This window comes from Podarcis bocagei (assembly GCF_964188305.1).
Source record: "Podarcis bocagei genome assembly, chromosome: 13".
Taxonomy (NCBI): Eukaryota; Metazoa; Chordata; class Lepidosauria; order Squamata; family Lacertidae; genus Podarcis; species Podarcis bocagei.
In genome coordinates, this window is record NC_138138.1 from 15,133,820 (window position 1) to 15,155,083 (window position 21,264).

The 21,264-nt window shown below is 48.4% G+C and overlaps 2 protein-coding genes across 4 annotated transcripts in view; both read left to right on the forward strand.

Annotated features, from left to right (window-relative positions):
• Positions 1-3,377, forward strand: part of FAM171A2 (family with sequence similarity 171 member A2) — a 41,722-nt gene extending 38,345 nt beyond the window's left edge. The window contains 1 exon segment of the mRNA XM_081166218.1: positions 1-3,377. Within this exon segment, the coding sequence (XP_081022344.1) occupies positions 1-201 (201 nt within the window). The 3' untranslated portion in view covers positions 202-3,377.
• Positions 3,378-4,612: 1,235 nt separating this feature from the next.
• GRN (granulin precursor) overlaps positions 4,613-21,264 on the forward strand; it is a 34,158-nt gene continuing 17,506 nt past the window's right edge. The window contains exons 1-3 of one of the 3 annotated variants that reach the window (XM_081166256.1): positions 4,613-4,794; positions 19,088-19,247; positions 20,952-21,113. In XM_081166256.1, the coding sequence (XP_081022382.1) occupies positions 4,757-4,794; positions 19,088-19,247; positions 20,952-21,113 (360 nt within the window). In that variant the 5' untranslated portion in view covers positions 4,613-4,756. Of the gene's footprint in view, positions 4,795-8,314; positions 8,547-9,516; positions 9,687-19,087; positions 19,248-20,951; positions 21,114-21,264 lie in introns of those variants that run through there. The other 2 variants (XM_081166257.1, XM_081166255.1) reach the window with 2 other exon arrangements.

Genomic DNA, 21,264 nt, shown 5'->3' on the forward strand with positions numbered 1-21,264 from the left:
GCGGGCGGAAGTGTGCGTGCGAGGAGGCGGGCGGGGGGATGGGTCGCTCTCGTTGCACAGTTGGGGGAGGGGAGTGGAGATCGCCCGGACCACAGAGGTCAGGCTTCCCGCACGCAATCTTGGTGCCACTTCCTGCCCTCTCCATCTTGTCAAATGCTTGGTGGAACAGGAACCGCCCGGACTTTTGACAGGACAGACTGATGGAGCGAGAGGCGGCTTGCAGCCAAGCTGTACTCTGTGTTCTTTTTCCCAGCATGCCCCGCGACCACCCGATAAGTTTGCCTTGCCCAAGGCAGGTTAAGAAGTGCTGCATCAACAGGCTGAGCGAGTTGGGCCTCTTACCCTTTTCCACCGACACCAGCCACTGTGAGCCAGGCAGCAACGTGGGGCACAGGAACTGCCATGTGTGTGCGTGTGCCCACTTCTGGGACAAAGCAAGTTTTGCTGCTCTGAGAGACCTTCTGCCAAATCCCAGGAGGTGGACATGGCCTTGTTCTGTGTGGCTCCGGTTCCAAGAGCCCCTTATCCCCACCCAGCCTTGGCACGGCCAGAACTAGCGTTGGCTCCTTGCCCTGACATTATTGGGAGTGGAAGTGAACTGGAAGGCGTTACTGGGGCTCTTCACCCCCCCCATTTTCCTTGGGGGCAGGGTGGGCAATTCATACTGTTCCTTTAAAAAAAGAAATTGTCCTGTGGATTTTCCAAGCCGTGGCATGGTTTGGTTGGGGGTCGGTCAAGCACCCAAAAGCTCTAGGCTGATGCCCATCATTGCCTGTCGTGCCTCAGTGCCCCCAACCACCTGGGCGACAGTACCACGGACAAGTGCGGTGGGTTTGGGGAGTGGGGGCACCCGTGTGGCAACTGTACATATGTGTGTGCATGCGTGTATGTCAGGGGGCGGGTGGGAGCCTGAGCCACGGCGTGCGTGTGGGTAAGCATGTCAGTGGCGGCCAACCTCGCTGCCAAACAAACTCCCTTGAGGAGTCACTTTTGTGCCCCCCATCTCCCCACCCCACCCCTTTGTGCCTGCAACTCCTTGGTCTCCTCCAAGTGCCTTCTGGCCCCAAACGTCTCCCCACCACCACCGCATCCCCTCCCCACCCAGGCAGCTGTGAATGAAACCTTGGGTGTCCACAGAAGGGTACTGCAGACGGACCATCTGCTCAAATCTTCCTTTCACTCTAATCCCTCTTCTCTCCTGCCAGGGAGCGCTTGGGGATGGGGCGGGGCAGGGGGGGAGCGCAGAAGGAAAAAGTCACCCTCAGCCTCTCTCGCAAGCCCAGCTGCCAACTGACTTAAGCCGTCAGCGGAGACAGCCTGGGCAGCTGCCCCATCCAGCAACATGGCAGCATCAGTGACCAATCTCCCAGATAAAAGAGCAGGACCAAATTGGGGGTGTTTGTGTGTACCGATGGAGGGGTGTGTGTGTATGTGTGTGTGTCTTACATCGTCGATGGAGGGGAGTGTTTGTATCATGCTTTATATATTTGGAGGGGGGGGATACGTAGCGTGTGCCTCCTCAGCAGCCCCCAGCAGCGCATCGTTGGAGGCCTCGTTGACCACTGAGGGGATAGGGGATGGTTTTATTTGGGGAAGAGATAGAGGAACCACTAGCCTGAGGCTTTGTCAGCGAAACGGGGGGGGGGGGGATATGGGACAAATGGGGAGGGGTGGGGTGGTTGGCTGCAAACCTAAAAGTGTCTTGGGGGGGGGGGGCTTCTTTTGAAACCAATGAGTCGGGCCTGACCCCTTCTGAAACAGTAGAGGGCCGCCGGAGAAGTCAACAGGTCAGAAACCATTTGGGAGGAGAGAGGGGAAAGGTTGTTGTTTCTGACGGACCTCAGCACCCACTGAAGAGAGTTAATAAAGCTTCACAATTCCAGCTGCAGACCCTGTCCTTCTGGAGCCCCTTCCCCACAACACCAGGGCTTGCTCGCCATGTCTTAGAAGCTGCTGAAATCCCTGGGGAGGAGTTTTTTGGGGGACAGGCGATGAGTCACTCCATGGTCGAGATAGCGAGGCCCTTTAAATACACTCAGAAACACTTTGTTCTCCGTTCACCTGTTCCAGGGCTGAGCCTTAGCAATGAAAACAGGTTCTGGGGCTGAGCCCTAGCTTAATGAAACCCTTCTCCTACCTGAGTCAGGCTTTTCAGACTGTTGCCCTGGGGGCGGGGGCAACTTTTCTTTTTCTCTAAATTCCCGTTCCTGGGCGATTTCTACTTTTATCTTCTTCCACAGCATACGTTTGTAGGATTTCTCTCCCACCCGCTTTTGCCGGTCCACCGCATTAGAGATAACTGTCACCTCTGGAACTCCCCGTTCCTTGATGTGGCTGTCGGCAAAGACTCTCCAGAGAGGGGACCAGGAGCCACCGGGAGCTGTTTTGCATGAGATGAAGATTTCTGCATGGAAGTCTGCACTGAAAACTGCAGAAATCCCATGTGTCATGCATATGTCTCTTTCCCAACTTGTACACATTAATACCTTCCGTGGGGGGGGGGGGGAAATAATCTTCTGTGAATCAGCTCCACACCCCAGCTATTACTGTCTTTGACAATATCTATGAGTATTGGAGGAGCAGAAGAAAGCCAGCAGTGCTTTTTGCAGGCTGTAGGTGCTTAATGCACAGAGAGAATCCACTGAGCCATAACGGATTTCCCTGCCCTCCCCACTTTGTGGAATCCCCCCCCCCTTTTTTAAACTCTTAGCCTCATGGCCAGTCAAAGAGCATACATTGCTGCAAGTGCACTGCATATTTCAAGTGTCAACTATCACAGTTTTCAAGGGGGTTGTGTCTGTTCCATCTCCTAGATCACGCCTTGCGCAGCCTGATCAGTACCAGCAAACCTGTCTCCAAGGTGGCTGGTCCTAAGCTACCGTTGCCATGACGTTGAGGTATCTCTCAGATCAATGCACATCTTGTAGAAATGTAGCCCTATACAAAGATGGTGGCACTGTAGTCAAACCCACAGGAAGTTATATATAGTTAAATGCAGTGGCAGAGCCACACCCCACAAACTATCAGGACCCCCCAGAACCAGATACCTCTTACTCCTTCCTGGTCCAGTGCTGTTTTCTACTACCTTTTTATAGTTGGAAATAAAAATACCTTGCACATAAAGGAAGCTGGGTAAGTGAGGGTGGTCTCTGACACTGATGCATCTTTAACTGGGGGGAATGCCTTTGCTTTCTCTGGTGACTCTGAACTCTCTTGTTGAAAAACCTTTTTTTGGAGTTTTTTTAAAAAAATATTATTATATAAATATATTAAAAAGTTGGGCAAACTTGGCAAAACTGGAGACTCGGTGGCAGCTGCTGGTGAAACCTCATACTTGTTCTTTAGAATGGTATTAATATATAAACCCTCTGAATTTATCAAGGTTTCATTGCATGGTGGTGGTTTCCTTTCCTAGGCAGCAAATCCTTCCCCCACTAAGCTCGGCTGAGTCTAGAGGCGAGCAGGTTTAGACTTAATTCAAAAGCAGACGCATACAAACGGGGGTGGGGGGGCGGGGACAATGTGGATTTACTGATGGGCTTGCGAGACTCTGCTCTTACATTTTATATTGAGATCCTTCCCTGTTGGCTGAGAGAACTTCACCTGTTGAATTTGCTGGGAGCTGTGCAGCATTTTGGGGAGCGAGCACCCCGCTGAGGGAAAAAGAACATGGCAACCTCGTGTGGGATATAAGTGGAAAGAAAGTGGGCACTGTTCAGTGTGAAATAGTATAAATGTTTTGGCCTGTACAAGAGCGTTTTTTTGTACTGCAGAATACAGTCTTTGCGAGCTACCATTTTATGAGAAGACTGGTGATAGAAAAAGTGGGTTGCGTCAGGCTCTCTCTTGGACTCCCTACCAAGCCATTTTGGCCTGCGTGGCTGTGAAGAAAGAGTGTGCTCAACGCCTTTCGACCGCCTTTCTGTGCATTGGGGAGGGAGGACAAAGGACCGTTCCCAATACAGCATGAGGGAAATGGAAAATTGGTTTGCCCAAGAGAGAAAAGATCAGAGGAACTGCAAGCAAGCTGGAAGCAAAGAAGCCAGATAAGGGAAAGAGTTTGTCCAGGGCTTGAGGCGGGACTAGGCCACAGGCCTTTGCTAAAGTAGTTGTATCATTTGGCAAGGGCAGCTGAGGTTTCCCTGTTGCAAAACAGCAAGCAGCCGCATCTCTGGTTGCAGGGCTTGAACTCAAATGCTTGCAAATGCGACCACTGGAATGTTCTACCACCTCACCATGCATGAATTCATGAAGCGACAATAGATGCAAAGGGAAATTCAGCCCCCCCCCCCCAGCAAACTGGTGCTGAGTGCTGACAGAAATAGGAGTCAACCACTGAAAAACGAGGCAGATATCAATGGGCTTGGGAAAGGAATTTGGAGGTTTGCCTAAGAATCCAGAAGACAAACCTAAGCAGTAACATCAAGACCCAGCCCAAATGAGGGCTGAGCAATGTCAGCAGCTATGAAATACTGAGGGGCAGTTTTTGGGGGTGGCCGGTGGGTGGAATAGCCTACTGGCGAAGGAAAATGGCTGGCCATTGGAAGTTGAGACTGCATTGCGGCTTTTTGTCCCTTCTGATAAACTGTGGTAGCCCCGATTGCCTGTAAGATTGGCAAGAATTGAGCCATCCTCGTTGAGCTGGTGGTTGCTGCTTAAAGGAACGTCCTGGATATACCAAATAGTTTTTTAAAAAAATTAAAGGGTCAACAAAGGAAGCTGCTTTCTACTGAGTATCTAACTGCATCCCCCAACGATGACTGACAACTGGCTCTTCCAAGGTTTCGGGCAAAGGTAAGGACAAGAAAGTCCTTCATGTAGTTTATGAACTCCGCTCCCACAAGAGGCACTAATGGCCATCAATTCGGATGGCTTCAAAAGAGGATTAGACGGGTACGTGGAGGGCAAGATTATGGTTATCTTCTGCCCCCCACTGTTGGAGGTGGTACACCTCAAAATGCCCATTGCTGGGATTCACAAGTGGGGAAGGGTGTTGTAGCACTGAGGTCCCGTTTGCTGGGGCCACAGAAGCATCTTGGCCACCATGAGAACACAAATGATGGACCACTGGCTTAATCCAGTAGGCTCTTAAGTTCTTGCCTGCCCTCTTGGAGTTTCCAATGGCGGCTTTCCAGGACCTACCAGTTGTTGAAGACAGCAGACATGGGGGTATCACATGAAATTAAGTACCTCCCCTCCCTACGCAATATAGTGGGGTGTTTTGACAGTGCAAGAAGAGACGGTTTCTCAAGCTGACTTCCTCCCAAAAGCTTTCCTCCCATATTGCAACACCACAAGCCCCCGAGCACGAGCTCTTTATATAACACATGTAAGTTTACGGAGGATAGAAAAGAAAGCTTAAGGCAGACAACGAGAAGAACCTTTCCCCACAAGCCCTGAATGGCACGTCTTGTGAGGAGCTGGGGTCCAGGATGCAGTGCAACATTGAAATTCAAGCTAAATATTAAATGGACCCACAAGATGTCGAATGGCAACTCCCATCGTCACAGGTCCTGTTGTGTTTCTCAGTAAGGGAAGATGGGGATTTTGAGTCGTTTGCAGGTAAGGAGGCCGGTAGTTCTGCTAGTCCACTTTTGGAACTTTTGCTGCAATCTCGATCGTGCCCCATATGCCCTGGCTCCTGCTCCTGAAGCAGTTGCACCCTTGATCTGCCAAACACACACACACGCCATTGGTTCTGCCTGCTGCATCTGATTGCTGGGAGATTATATTAATGCTGAGATTTTACTTGGGTCAGTTTCTGGTTTCTGCAGATTTCCCCCAACCGCTGCCTTCCAGGGTGGAATTGAGAGATGTCCATAACAGTATATAGATAGTAGTAGTAGTAGTATTCTGCCCATCTGAGTGGGTTACTCCAGCCACTCTGGGCGACTTCCAATAAATTAAGACATCAAACATTTAAAACTTCCATATACAGGGCTGCCTTCAGGAGTCTTGTGTAGTCAGATAGTTGTTTGTTTCCTTGACATCTGATGGGACTGCATTCCGCAGGGCAGGCATGACTACCAAAAAGGCCCTCTGCCTGGTTCCCTGAAGCTTCACTTCTTGCAGTGAGGGAACCGCCAGAAGGCCCTCGGACCTGGACCTCAGTGTCCGGGCTGAACGATGAGGGTGGAAACGCTCCTTCAGGTATACTGGGCTGAGGCCGTTTAGGGCTTTAAAGGTCAGCACCAACCCTTGGAATTGTGCTCGGAAATGAGCCAATGTAGGTCTTTCAGGACCGGTGTTATATGGTCCCGGGGGCCGCTTCCAGTCACCCATCTGGCAGCCACATTCAGGATTAGCTGTAGTTTCTGAGTAACCTTCAAAGGTGGCCCCACGTAGAGCGCATTGCAGTAGTCCAAGCGGATTAAGGGTTTCAATGAGTTGGGTTAAAAAAATGCCCACAAAATAAGACTGAAGTTAGAGAAAGCACCTCCTCTCTCTACTGCTACATTTTGTTGTAGTGTGGACATCCTGGTAATTGACTGCAGCTGGAATTCTCTGTTGATTTCTCTGGGTAGCTCTCACTGCCATCCCTGTGGAGATTTAAAAAAGGCCTATAAATGAAAACATGGGAATTATCTACCCAGACATTGAGATGTGCTATGGTGCTCCAGAGACCTGGTACCCCCAGCCAGCATGCTAAGCACATTGGGGAGCTGGGCCGATGGAAGGATAGCTCATTTATTGCTCATTCCCTAATTATACAATCATAAAACACAGCATGCAAAGAGTCATTAAAAGGGGGGAATCACCCACAAAATGCACTCTCAAAATGGGCATGAAAGCAGCTCTGAGCTGTTCAGAAATGACATTGACTCAGAACCCCTTTACAGCATTTTCCCCTTTTAAAATTATTTGCAAAGTAAACTGCAATCTCTTCGTCCTCTAACTGCACCCACTTAAAGTTGCATAAAACACCAAGCTTCACAAAGGCACAGAACTGCTTGCAATAATAGCCAGATCTGTAGGGGTAAAGAGCCTTAACTAAGCAAAAAGGAAATTCAGATGGAACTCTCTAATCCATGCCTACTTTCTAATTTTAACATTATCCCATGGACTTCACTGTTTAGTCATTTTAGGGCTAAACCCTCAGGTGGAAGAGAAGGGTGCTAATTCCTAACATAAAAAATGCAGTACAGTCTGGGACTGGGGCAGTTTACTGATGCTCTTTCTGCCCTTCTCAAAGTAAAAATAAGCTATATCCAACTCAGCTAAGCTGAGACTCCTGCAGGAGTAGGGGATCCACGAGATGGATTGCTCCACCATAGTACATTGCAATAAAATAAAATACAAATCCCCTCCGCGCAGAACATTAGCAGGGGTCAGGGAGAAAGCGGCTGCTAGTCCAGAAGACCATCGATAACTCTTGTTAAGGGTGCAGGTTGATGTGACAAACCTCTACATGCTAACGGGAACACGCTGCTGATGTAGCCCGACTATAGGAATCTGAGTGAAGCAGCGTCTTCACGCGCCCTCTAGAGGTCCTGCAGTTGTGCGCCCACCTATTGACTTTAAATGGCGACTTCAGAAGTTCTTTGTTAGAAGCAAGGAAAATAACAGGAAAGGGGAGCAAAAAATTAGTTTGCCCCCAAAACCTGCCAGGAATATATTTAAAGATCTGCGGAGCAGATGAACCCCAGGGATGGGAATGGCCTTCCAATGCTCGCTTGAAAACTGAATTAGGGAATTGCCTAATAATTGTCCAAAGGGTGTTTCATTAATCTGGATTCTTGCGCGAGGACCCAGAGCTCTTCCCTACAAGTAATACTTTTGAAACGGCGGCTTATTCAGTCAGTAGTGTGTAAAACTTGCCAATGCAGCTGGTTATATCGCCTGTGCGTGATAGAACATGAATTACACCACTGGTAACAATGTACTGCAAACAGCATGCACGATTAAAGAGACTCTTAGGAAGACCTAGTAAGGCCCAATCTTTTTATGATCCTAATGACCTTTATGATCCTAAAGCCTAATTTACACGTGTTTCACGGCAGTAACGCTGCCGTTGTGCATATGCCATACAGACAACAACAAGATGGGAAAGCAGGGTAGCAATCGGCACGCTCTCAGAGGCACTCTTTCTTCGTTACCACTTCCGGGGCTGAGCCCCGGCGTGGAAAACCAGAAGTTCCGGCGAGCCTGAGCCGGTGTTCAGCCTGCAAAAATGAAATTAAAAAATATATTTTTTAAAAAAGCCACACCTTCCCTTCCCTGCCTCGTCACGTGCGCAAAAAACCGCATTCGAACTGCCGGGGTCATGTGCGCGTTTTGCAAATGGACTTAAGCAACAGATCATATGACTGCCTCCCAACCTGCGGGGCGGGGGGGGGGCAAGGCCCGCGATAGCAAAGCAGCCAACCAAAAAGGGGGAAAGGAAGGAAAAGCGGCCAAACAGATTGCAGGGACAGCGGCTCGGCCAATTCCATGGAGAGCCGGAGGCGTGGCCTTGCACCCGGGGTTTTGCTTTTGAGGCTGGAAGGAACCGGCTAGCGAAGGTCCTGCCGCGCCAGTCTTATTGCGGGGCGAAGCTGGTGCAAAGGGTGAGTTGATTTGGAAAGCCCCGGTGCCTTGGGGGATCCTGCTGCAACAGCAGAGGGGTCCCCACCCCAGGGTTATTATCAGCTGCGCATGCAAGAGGTTGGGGAGTGAGTATACAGGAAGGGAGAGCTGGCTGTTTCAGCATTGCTTCCTGAGAGCAGTCAGGCTGACCCCTGTTGAAGACGGAATACTAGGCTCAGTGCAAACTCCTTTGCGTTTTTAACATCGTTGTCCCCGCTCTCTTTTTCCCTTTCCTTTCACCTCCCCCCAGATTAATAGGAAACTGACCATTTCTCTCTGTCGTGCGCCTTCTTCCTCGCCTTGCAATATATATTGCAGAGAAGCTGACCAGATGCCCTCATTACATATATTTAGGCTCCAGGAAGAAACATTCCTCTTCTCCCAGGCCTCTGGCTAATTAGAGAGTCTATGGGCTTTTAAACTGGGTGGAATTAGGCTTGGTTTCTTACTAAGTTACCAAATGTATTTTTGTGTTTTTCTATTGTAAACCGCCCTGTGATCCTCGGGTGACGAGCAGTATAGAAAATGTAATAAACAATAACAAAAAACACAGTCAGGATTTGACCCTGGGGTCTTCGCTTCAGTGCCAAGTGCTGTCGATAATTAAGTCCTGCCCTGTCAGCTCTGACAACGGCTTTAAAAGCCAGGGATCAGCCCCAGAGGATGGTTTTTTTTCTGCTAAATAAATAACAGCAGCAATCATTCTGAGCTGTGTCAGGTGGGGCTGGTTGCTAGGCCTGGTTCTTACACTCATAGTGGTTAAAAACAGCTGCACTGTGCTCTGTAGAGCTGGGCTAGAGTGGCCTTTTCCGTGCAGCTGTTGAAAACCCCCCGCACATTATTCCTGCGTTACAGAGGGCTGGACTAGATGACCCTCGGGGATCCCGTCCAACTCTACAATTCTGTGATTCTATATAAGTTGACCTCAAAACCTACGCCCTGAAGGTAGCTGTCCTGTCTCTGTTTATGGCTTCTTGTGGTTATTGTACAAGAGACTATGTTGCACTTCCTTTTCGCAACTCGGTTTTTACTTCCTCACAAACTGAACCCAAAAATCAGTGTGTGTGCTTTCTTCTGGTTGAAGTCAACGTGTGTTGCCTGCTTACAGAGTCTGGATCATTGTGAGTTCTGTGTTTCGCCTCTTGTTCTGTAGGTGTGCCCGTGCTGAGATCTCAAGCAGACAGGGCAAGTCCAGAGCGTTGCAGTCTGGCATCGGTCTTCAGTTTTGCATGCAGAAGGTTCCAGGTTGAATCCCCAGCTCTGGCAGGGAGAAGCCTATTGTGAACCCCTGGAAAGCTGCTGTCGCTTGGTGTAGGCAGCATTTGGCTAAATGAGGAGCTTCCTGTGTGCTTCTAAGGGGAAACCTGTTTGTTTTCTCACATGGAGTCTGTTTTTGCAGAGAGAGAATAATGGTTGCTGGATGGATAGTGGTCTCACACTCAGCGCAGGCAAACTCACAATGCCCTGGGATTTTTGTGGAAAAGGTGACTGTGCCATTGCAGCGGAATATGCACAAACAGTTACTACACCCCCTAACTTTTCTGTAGTACTGGCTTGGCTGTGGATGCTTGGGTTTCTCCAGGGCAGCTTTCCCCAACCCGGTGCCCTTCAGATGTTGAGAAGCTAAGCTGTATTTCAAAATATCTGGAGGTCTGCCAGAGAGGGGGGGGGCTGTTGATGTATGGTACTGGGTGAAGCACGGTGTTTGCTACCTGGTGCTAATCCTGACACTTTTAAACCAGTGTTAGAGACTTTGAACCAGTGTTAGAAACTCCTTAAACCGACTCTGGGGTTGCGGCACTCATCTCGCTTTATTGGCCAAGGGAGCCGGCGTACAGCTTCCGGGTCATGTGGCCAGCATGACTAGGCTGCTTCTGGCGAACCAGAGCAGCGCACGGAAATGCCATTTACCTTCCCGCCGGAGCAGTACCTATTTATCTACTTGCACTTTGATGTGCTTTTGGACTGCTAGGTTGGCAGGAGCAGGGACCGAGCAACGGGAGCTCACCCCATCGTGGGGATTTGAACCGCCGACCTTCTGATTGGCAAGTCCTAGGCTCTGTGGTTTAACCCACAGTGCCACCCGTGTCCCCCATTTTGCAGTAGGGTGACTCTAAAGTCTTAATTTTTTCAAACGATGGACTGACTGTGATTGATTCTCAATTAAACACCAGGCTAGTTCAGATAGCAACCACGAGCTAGGTTAAGAGCTTTGAAAACTTAAAAGAAGAAAAGTCCACATATATTGCGACCTTTTTTTCTTAAAGGCGACAGCTCCTGCTCAGGCAGGTTCCAGAAATTCATTCCCCTTGTGCAGGTAAAATATAACTGATAGAATTCTACAGGATGTGTTGTGGAAACAGTCCAGATCCAATGATCTCCAGACAGGCACCTCCAGATAATGGAGACGTTAGACGTCTTCCTGGAGCCTGGTCGCAAGTGGTCGAAAGCCAAGAGCAAAATGCTCTTGGCTAATGCTTAACACTGCTTAAACCTTCTTTGGTTTGGAGTCAGCAGACTTTAAAGACCATTTCCTTCTGCATGGATATGCCCAGTTGTTGAGATCTTCCCCAGAGGCCCACCTTATCTGTACTAGGTCTCCCTGCTGGTGGAGGCAAGGTAGGGGAGGGTCTGCAATTGCTCTTTTTTCAGTCCTTTTGCTCACCTTCTCAGGGATAAAACTTGGACTTTGTCATCTCTTTGGCTCCAGGTGGAGACCTTTTTGTTTGCCCAGGATTTTTTTGGATGTTGTTCACTTAAGTCCCGGCTGGCTCTAGAGTTAACTTTTTTCTTTTTTTCTTTTTACTGTTCTGTTGTTTTATAAATCTTGGGAGAGATGAGTAGTTGTCATACTTAGTCCTGTTAGCCAGGAATGCTTTGGGGTTGAAGAACGAGGCAAAAATGAATGAGCTGCAGCCAATCCGAACTTCTTGGCTCGGTGTACCTGCATGATACATGTTTCTTATGTGTAACGTTCCGATACTTAGGAGTGATTGTAACAAGGCATGATCTGGTTATGCCAGCGGCACTTTTGCTCATTTATTTAATTTCTTAGTCACTTTATCTTGCCCAGGGCAACTCAAAGTGACTTAAAACCAAATAGATGTTGGGGCGGGATTCCAAATAGATTCATTAAAACCAAGGTAAAGGGACCGCTGACCATTAGGTCCAGTCGTGGCTGACTCGGGGGTTGCGGCGCTCATCTCGCTTTATTGGCCGAGGGAGCCGGCGTACAGCTTCCGGGTCATGTGGCCAGCATGACAAAGCCGCTTCTGGCAAACCAGAGCAGCGCATGGAAACGCCCTTTACCTTCCTGCCGGAGCGGTACCTATTTATCTACTTGCACTTTGATGTGCTTTCGAACTGCTAGGTTGGCAGGAGCAGGGACCGAGCAACAGGAGCTCACCCCATCGTGGGGATTTGAACCGCCAACCTTCTGATCAGCACATCCTAGGCTCTCTGGTTTAACCCACAGTGCCACCCGTGTCCCTTATTAAAACCAAGAGGGGGAATAAATACATTAAAAGCATCCCACCCACTTCTAAAAGGCCACAGATGGTTAAAGGCCCAGTTACTGAGGAAAGTTTTGGCCTGGCACCTAAAAATATCTAATGATGGCGCCAGGCGAGCTTTCACAAATGTGGAGACAATCTCCGGACCTCGTGTGGACGAGGCACACAAATAAGGGCCTCAGGTGATGATCTCAAGGTCTGTGTTGGTTCATATGGGGAGAGGCCAACCTTGAGCTATTATGGTCCTGGCACTATCTTAAAGGAGCTACACAGCTGGGAGTGCCTGGACCTTTCCAGGCTTGGCAAGATTACGGCAGTAAAATTGTCCGTCTAAGTTTCTCTTTCATTTTCCAAGTCTTTCCTGTAACAGCCCCAGAAACGCAATGTGCTAAGTGGCAAAAAATCATTTTGCTATGAAAGAGAAATGATGTCGCTTAGCTACTGACATTCTGTACAGCGTTAAGACCTAATGGGGGCTTGGTATGCCTAATTTAAGGGTATACTACCATGCCTTTTAATTGAAACAATTATTACTTATGAATATGTCCCCTGGCTTCAACTGTGAGTAGGGACTGCAGTGCCTTCACTTTGAGCACTGCTGCTTTGACACCCTTCATGGGGTATAATTAAAAAAAGAAGAGAGAATCCATTTTTTAGAACAACCTTGGTGATCTGAAGGTGTTGGCATAATAAATTGGCCCACAAGAGAATCTCCCACTTTGCCATTTCTTGATCACCCGCTTTTTAGACACGGAGACAAGTTTACTCAACAAGAGCTGTGAGTATCTAGAGAACAAGGGATTTGGTGGAAAAAGCAACACATAAAACAAACAGATATTTGATCCATCCGTGTACATTGCTTCGACATGTCTTGCGAGATCACATTGCCTGCACATAGCTTCTGCAGTTTGTGTAGATCTGTACTGCAGCCGGATCATCTTTCTGTTGTGATTTCTGAGATGTAAGGAAGTTTGGCTCCACAAGGGATTGGCTTTTTGCTTGTTGGGGGGGGGGGCAGACAGGAGAAAGAGGCACATCAGGTTCGGGAAGGAGGGCTGTTTCTTTACTGTTTCCTGGTAATATTTAGGAGCACCAGCTCTCCGTGCTTTGTAAGAGAAGCCTAGGGCTATATAGCAGGAGGAAGTGTGTCTGTTCACAATGGTGCTGGTCAACAAGCCATGTGTATGCCTGAATTTCCTCCCATTTTTCAACTGCACCCCAGCACTGCCACAGGTTTCCATGACTCCTTCTTTTTCAGGGTCTGATTCTGTGAGTGTGTGGTGGCCAAAAAAAAAAGTACAAGTCAGATCAACGGGACATCTTTTTGAGAAAGATCTGACCTGCCCGCTCCTGCTCATATTTATTTGCACATAAAAGGTAAGGGGGGACGCGGGTGGCGCTGTGGGTAAAACCTCAGTGCCTAAGACTTGCCGATCGCATGGTCGGCGGTTCGAATCCCTGCGGCGGGGTGCGCTCCCGTTGCTCGGTCCCAGCTCCTGCCAAGCTAGCAGTCCGAAAGCACCCCCGGGTGCAAGTAGATAAATAGGGACCGCTTACTAGCGGGAAGGTAAACGGTGTTTCCGTGTGCGGCTCTGGCTCGCCAGAGCAGCTTCGTCACGCTGGCCACGTGACCCAGAAGTGTCTGCGGACAGCGCTGGCTCCCGGCCTATAGAGTGAGATGAGCGCACAACCGTAGAGTCTGTCAAGACTGGCCCGTACGGGCAGGGGTACCTTTACCTTTAAAAGGTAAGGGACCCCTGGACGGTTAGGTCCAGTCAACGGCGACTCTGGGGTTGCAACGCTCATCTTGCTTTCAGGCCAAGGGAGCCGGCGTTTGTCCACAGACAGCTTTCCGGGTCATGTGGCCAGCATGACTAAACCGCTTCTGGCGCAACTGAACATCGTGACGGAAACTGGAGCTCATGGAAACGCTGTTTGCCTTCCCGCCACAGCAGTACCTATGTATCTACTTGCACTGGCGTGCTTTCGAACTGCTAGGTTGGCATAAGCTAGGACAGAGCAACGGAAGCTCACCACCGTTGAGTGGATTTGAACCACTGACCTTCCGATCGGCAAGCCCAAGAGGCTCAGTGGTTTAGACCACAGCGCCACCACAGCCCCATCCCTGGGCATCACGTTATCCAAGCAATCTGCCTCTTCCCAGTGGCTGTTTGCAAGTGCGGCATCCCAACAGCTTTAATTTGTCGTTATAACGTGGGTGGAATAGATTGGGGGAGGAGGGCCTGCGCCACAGTTGCAAGGTTCTTGCAGGTGGACAAAAAGATTTTTGCACAGGCATTCACAGAGGACGGTTTTCACATGATGTGGATATTTGATTTTGATTACCCTGTTTCAGGGTGCCACATGATGAACATGCACTTAAAACCGTCCATCAACACCTGCAGATGAATTGGGGAACTAATAATTGCAAAGAAGGAACTAGGTTCAGCCTCGTCAAGGTCAGCTGGTTCTGAATGAACGTGTTGTTCTCTTTCTCTCATCCTTTCTGTTCCTCTATAGCTGGGACAGAGGGGAAAACCCTAGACCTCCAGCCGTTGTGGAACTTGGCTGATGGGAGTTACGACTCCTATACTTACACCGTGACTCCTTTATGGAGCAACTGCTGAAGAAACCAGGCTTCTCTTGCAAACCCCATCAGATTTCTGAAGCCAAGAGATTGGGGTGTCCCACCATGATGATGAATATGAAGCTTAGCTGGTCTGGACTGACTACTCCAGATTAAAGTGCATATTTCTCCCAAGCCGCTGTTGCTCAAATCTACAGTCTTGCATTGTGCACACTTTAGATACTAGCTGTCCTCAGGTTTAGCAAAGTACCCTAGTTGTCCCTTTGGCTAATTGACTCCTCCTGCTAGCAAGCTGATCTGAGAAACCTTTAGATCTGTAAATCGCAGACTTAACACCTAATTCTACAATTCCTAAACTACTGATTCTGGAGAAAGGAATGGTCTTCCTGCTTTATTGCGGTTAACTGGTTTTTGTGGGTAAATGAAGCTGGCATCAGGTGAATCGGAGGATAGAGGTGGGAACTGTGATTTTGTATTCCTGGCGGCTAAGTTCATTTTATAGGCTGGAAAGGGTAGAAGTTGACTTTGGAACTGGAGTGCAGAGCAGGCTTAAGTTCAGGTGAAACCCATGTCAATTCAGATGCTGTGCTTTCTAACTTGAAAATTAGCGCCTTGCGCTCTCTCTCTCTAGTTCATGCATTTTATGGAATCTGCTTGTTCTTCCTCCTTTTCTTCCTCCCTGAAAGTTTCGTTTCATGAAAGTTTTGTTTCAACTCTCTCTCTCTCTCTCTCTCTGTGTGTGCGTGTGTGTGTGTGAGTCAGTCAGTCAGTCACAGAAGCTGCAGACCAAAAGTTTCCATTTCGGTTGCAGGGACACATAAATTTCAGTTCCTGATTGCGGCTGCCAGTTTGGCTCTATTTTGGACTTCTGTGGCAATAAAGTGATGAGGACATGCTGCAGAACAGGGCAGCAGCAGACCCACCTGCGCACCCACCCCCAAACCCCCTAACCTGGCCAGCTTTACAAGAGGCACTTGCTTCAGGCAGGCAGAGCCTTTCTAAAACTCAGTATGGGTAGCTATTGCATATTATGTCATAGAATTCTAAAGTTTGGAAGGGACCCCAAGGTTCATCTAGTCTAACCCCCTGCAGTCATGCTACCTTTCAGCCAAGGATCCCCTCAGGGTTGGACTGCAAATGCAGAATTAAAAAAAATGGCTCCCTCGGCCAATAAAGCGAGATGAGCGCCGCCACCCCAGAGTCGGTCATGACTGGACCTAATGGTCAGGGGGTCCCTTTACCTATAAAATACAAAGTTTTTTATTTTGTTTTTAAATTAAAACAGCAACATAGCAATGCTTTTTCTGAAGAGGGACTGGGGACGGGATTCATATTTTCTGATGCTAGGCCTGGTGGTAGTTTGTGGCAACTGGTCTAGCCCAATGTATTTTGCTGCCTGAGGTGAAGGGTAAGCAGACATCCCCATGCGTTGCGCCATTCCAGTGTGGCGTAGTGGTCAGACTGTTGGACTTGGGCCCGGGAGACCAGGGTTCAGATCCGCACTCGGCCATGAAGCTCATCGGGTGACCTTGGGCCAGTCACTCTTTCTCAGCCAACCTACCGCTCAGGGTTGTGGTGGTGGTAAAGTGGGGAGACCATGTAGGCCACGTTGAGCTCCTTGGTGGGATATCAATGTAATCAATGTAATCTGTGTGCAGTAGGTAGCTGGACTGGTAGTTACCTCAACACTGGAATAGAGCAAGATCCTCCTCACCTGAGGGCACTCGGCTAGCTCAGGAGGTACAGCGTTGGCCATGGGGTACACACAGCTCTGTACTCCCAACCAGGGTGGATTTGATTTAAATCAAATCGATTTAAATCACAATTTAAAGCACTAGTCAGTAAGACTTGATTTAAATCATCTTTTTACAGAAAGACTCATTCTTGCTGGTATAATCTTAATATTTACAACAAGATAAAGGTTTCATTTTTGGAATAGTAAATTTTCAGAGTAGTTTTTGCAGTTATATCAAAAGTTACTGATTTGGTTACACTATTAGAAATACATAGATAATGATGAAATTATTGTGAGGTTTAATAAGTTAAGTGTGTATATTTGGACAACTTTTCTGCTGTACTTTATTGGAAGGAGAAAAATAATCATTTCCTCAATAACAATTTATTTAACTAAAACAATAACATTATAGCATATGTGTCCATGTTTGTTAACTGATGTGGTTAAACAATTTTTTAAAAAATTAGACTGAGTTTTAGCACATGAAAAACTTAAAACAAATCCTTATTTCCTGATGAATAGCCTTTGGACTATAATGTAACTTAAATAGAAAACTATCTTTAGAAAGGTTTTTCCTCCAAAAGCATTTTATTTTTTTAAAATCATTGATTTTTTTATCCAAACTGCTCCCAACACCTCATCGCTGCCCCCTGCCCCTTGGCATCTGCTATCTGAGGTCATCACCTCATTCTGCCTAATGGTAGGGTTGGCCTTGCTTGCTTTGAAGACTTCTTGGGCAGCGGTAGGAGCTCAGTGGCAACTGCCCAGGCCCTTAATTCTAGCCTGCAGCCGGCAACTCTATGGCCCAATGCAGCGTTGACTAGAACTTCCCATTATCGGCTCTGTTCACACCCAGAGCTTGCTCACATGATGTTGTACAAAATGACTGAGTCACACGAGGGTCAGTAAAGTCAGCTGATGACCCAGCTGAGTCACGTGATACTCCAGTAGGTCAGAGTTCTGGGTCACGTTTTTGATGCACATGTTCTCGTTTATGCCTGGGTCTGCTTCTTGGCATTTGTTATTATTATTTAATTAAATTTGTCAGTCACTTTATCTTGCCCAGGGGAAGAAGGCTCAGAGCCTGGGGGTGGGTGGTGGGAGGACCATGAGTGGTAAGAAGTTGAAGACGGGGAGGAGGAGGTGTCGGAAGCTGAAGAGACAACAGGGTTTAAGAAGCGGGGGGAGTCAGTGGCAGAGAGAAGTCCAGACTCGGGGCAGAAGCTGAAGCAATGGAGGGCGAGAGGCAGAGATACCGTATTTTTCGCTCCATAGGGTGCACCGGACCATAGGGCGCACCTAGTTTTTAGGGGGGGGAAATAAAGCCCGAGCTTCCCCGACCCCAACCCCCAGAACAGGCTGCTATCCGCAAGCCTTCGGAGCCTGGCGGAACACCCGCCGTGCTCCGAAGGCTTGCGGATAGCTGCCTGAAGCCTGGAGAGCGAGAGGGGTCTGTGCGCACCGACCCCTCTCGCTCTCCAGGCTTCAGCGAAAGCCTGCATTCGCTCCATAGGACGCACACACATTTCCCCTTCATTTTTGGAGGGGGAAAAGTGCGTCCCATAGAGCGAAAAATACGGTAAGTCAGGCTGGTGAGAAAGCTGGGCTGTTGTCGTTGTCCCCACCCCTCTTCCTGCTGAGACTACTTCCCCTCCTCCCTGGTCTCCCAGGACCAGAAGAGGTATGAGGAGGGAGAAGCAAGGACATGCAAGATGAAGGAGCCTCCGATTGCTTGGATCCAGGGGGGGAGGAGACTTAGGCAACAGTGGGAAGGCAGAGGGACTCCCCACAACTGCCTCACAGGGGCAAGATCTACCAGGATGATTCACTCTGCCCACTAGGCCTGGCCTCCTGGGTCCACCTTGTTTCCTTGAATAAAGAGTTAACTTCACTGACTCCCTGTGATTTATTGCTGACCCATTTTCTCACCAAAACAACTTATAACCAAACAGACAGTAATCCCCCGAAGATACATTAAAACCAAGAGGAAAGAGGAATACATTAGAAACACCCCACCCACTTCTAAAAAGCCACAGATAGTTAAAGGCCAAAGGCCTGGCTATATTTCGCAATGGGTTGTTGTTTAGTCATGTCCAACTCTTTGCGACCCCATGGACCAGAGCATGCCAGGCACTTCTGTCTTCCACTGCCTCCCGCAGTTTGGTCAAACTCAAGCTGGTAGATTCGAGAACACTGTCCAACCATCTCGTCCTCTTTCGTCCCCTTCTCCTTCTGCCCTCCATCCTTCCCAACATCAGGGTCTTTTCCAGGGAGTCTTCTCTTCTCATGAGGTGGCCAAAGTATTGGAGCCTCAGCTTCACAATCTGTCCTTCCAGTGAGCACTCAGGGCTGATTTCCCTGAGAATGGATAGGTTTGATCTTCTTGCCGTCCATGGGACTCTCAAGAGTCTCCTTCAGCACCATAATTCAAAAGCATCAATTCTTCGGCGATCAGCCTTCTTTATGGTCCAGCTCTCACTTCCATACATCATTAATGGGAAAACCATAGCTTTAACTATACAGACCTTTGTTGGCAAGGGGATGTCTCTGCTTTTTAAGATGCTGTCTAGGTTTGTCATTGCGTTTCTCCCAAGAAGCAGGCGTCTTTTAATTTCGTGACTGCTGGAAGACATTGACTTGCCTGTAATTAACCAACACCTGTCCTTTTCTCCATCTTTCTCTTTTCAGCTTCTTGGCCAAGATGCGGTGGGTACAGCTGTTTGTGTGCCTGGTGCTCGGAGGGTCAGCTTCTTCTCTGCAATGCCCCGATGGCCATAGCTGTAAGGGATCCTCCGTTTGTTGCAAGCTCTCTGGAGAAGATGGATATTCCTGCTGTGACCAGCCTCAGGTGAGAACTAGATTTGCACCTTCCACAAGTAGGTGAAAAGCCAAGTCTTTGTCCCACTCCCAACTTCGTAAAGGCAGAGCTGTTTCCCCCCTTCCATTAAATGCACCCTTTGTAAACAATGGTTTATTTAAAGTACTTCTGGACATCAAAAAGATTCCAGAATGGTGCACAAATGTTTGTTTAATGCATAAATACAGTGGGACCTTGGGTTACATACGCTTCAGGTTACAGACTCCGCTAACCCAGAAATAGTACCTCAGGTTAAGAACTTTGCTTCAGGATGAGAACAGAAATCGTTCTCCAGCGGCGCGGCAGCAGCAGGAGGCCCCATTAGCTAAAGTGGTGCTTCAGGTTAAGAACAGTTTCAGGTTAAGTACGGACCTCTGGAACGAATTAAGTACGTAACCAGAGGTACCACTGTACAAATTAAAACATGAAAGGAAGCATAAAAAAGCCCCAACAGGAAAAACAAATACAAAGATTATTCATTTGCAAACACCTCAAAAAGTCTGGGTGCCCTTTTTTTGCGCCTGGCTGGCACTCAAGGATTACTGAAATGTATTGTGCTTTGAAGCCTTGAAGTAAACATTAAGGATAGGCAATATGTTAAGGAGTTTAACAGTAAAGAGTAGAGTGTTTTGAAAACTGAACTATGGTACCAATATTGTAAACACCAGATTAAACATGTATTAACAATTTCTGATAAAAAAGTGCTATTAACAATGTGTCTCTTATGTGAATTATTAGTTCAAGCTTATCAGAATAATAAATAAAAAGTGTTGCCGACAACCCTCCTCCCCCCAAATAGCGACTAGACATTCTGTTTTGGCACCTATAACCCAGGTCCCAGGAGCCATTTGGCGCCTAGGTTTTCTGTACCAGTTTCTAACACTGGCTGGAGGTAAAAGTCCACAAGTAAAATGGCTCCCTGCCACTTACTTGGCAGTGGAACTGAGCTTGCTGTTCCGGCTCACCCCACCTGTCTGTGGCACATGCGCACCAATAGCACACCTGAATAGGATCAGAATTTAAACTGGATTTAAAAGAAGATTAGACAAATTCATGGAGGGCAGGGCTGTTGGAAGTGTTAGAAACTCAGATATAATCTAGGCACCAAATGGCTCCTTAAACCAAGGCCGCAGATGCCAAAACGGAATGTCCAGTTGCCATTTTGGGGCTCTAAAGTCTCATTTTTTCAAACAGTGGACTGACTGATTCTCAGTTAAACATCTGGCTAGTTCAGATGATAACCTTGAGCTTAGGTTAAGAACTTTGAGAACTTAAAGAAGAAAAGTCACTTGATCCCAGGGGACAGCTCTCATATATACTGGTCTCTTCCAACTAGACGTTACAATTTGGTGACTGCAACCTTCATTTAAGGAGCCATTTGGAGCCAAGCTTATATACCTGAGTTTCTAACATGGAGTAGAACCCTAGAATCATGGGATCGTAGAGTTGGAAGGGACCTCGATAGTTATCTGGTCCAACCCCCTGCAATGCTGGAATCTTTTGCCCCCCGTGGGGCTCAAACCCACCACCCTGAGATTAAGAGTCTCACGTCCTACTGACTGAGCTACGTGACACCTCCCCGCCCCCCCCAGCTCTGTATCAGCTGTTTCTTCCAGGGAGGTCTTGGGTCTGTGTGGGTATCTGCACGGGGCCAGTTCTGCTCCCCACTTTCCCACTTCTTCTTTCTTTTTTCAGTTCACAGCTGCCTCCCTGCGCATGTTCCCTCCGCAAGACAACTCTCTCCACCAGGTGGTGGAGCCCTCTGGTGTTACGTGCTTAGACGGCCGTGTGTGCCCAGCGGAATACTCCTGCCTGCGTACTCCGGACGATGACTTGGCCTGCTGCCCCTGGAAAGAGGTGAGACACAGAAGAGAACAGGGGAGGGTGTTCCTGCAAGGTGCAGGTCTTCCTCCAGGACTGTTTCGGGATAGCCGAAAGGGACAGTTTCAGCCTCCGTGTCCCACACCTTGTAGTCTCCGCCTGCCTCCTTCCCTTTTGTGCTCCGTGC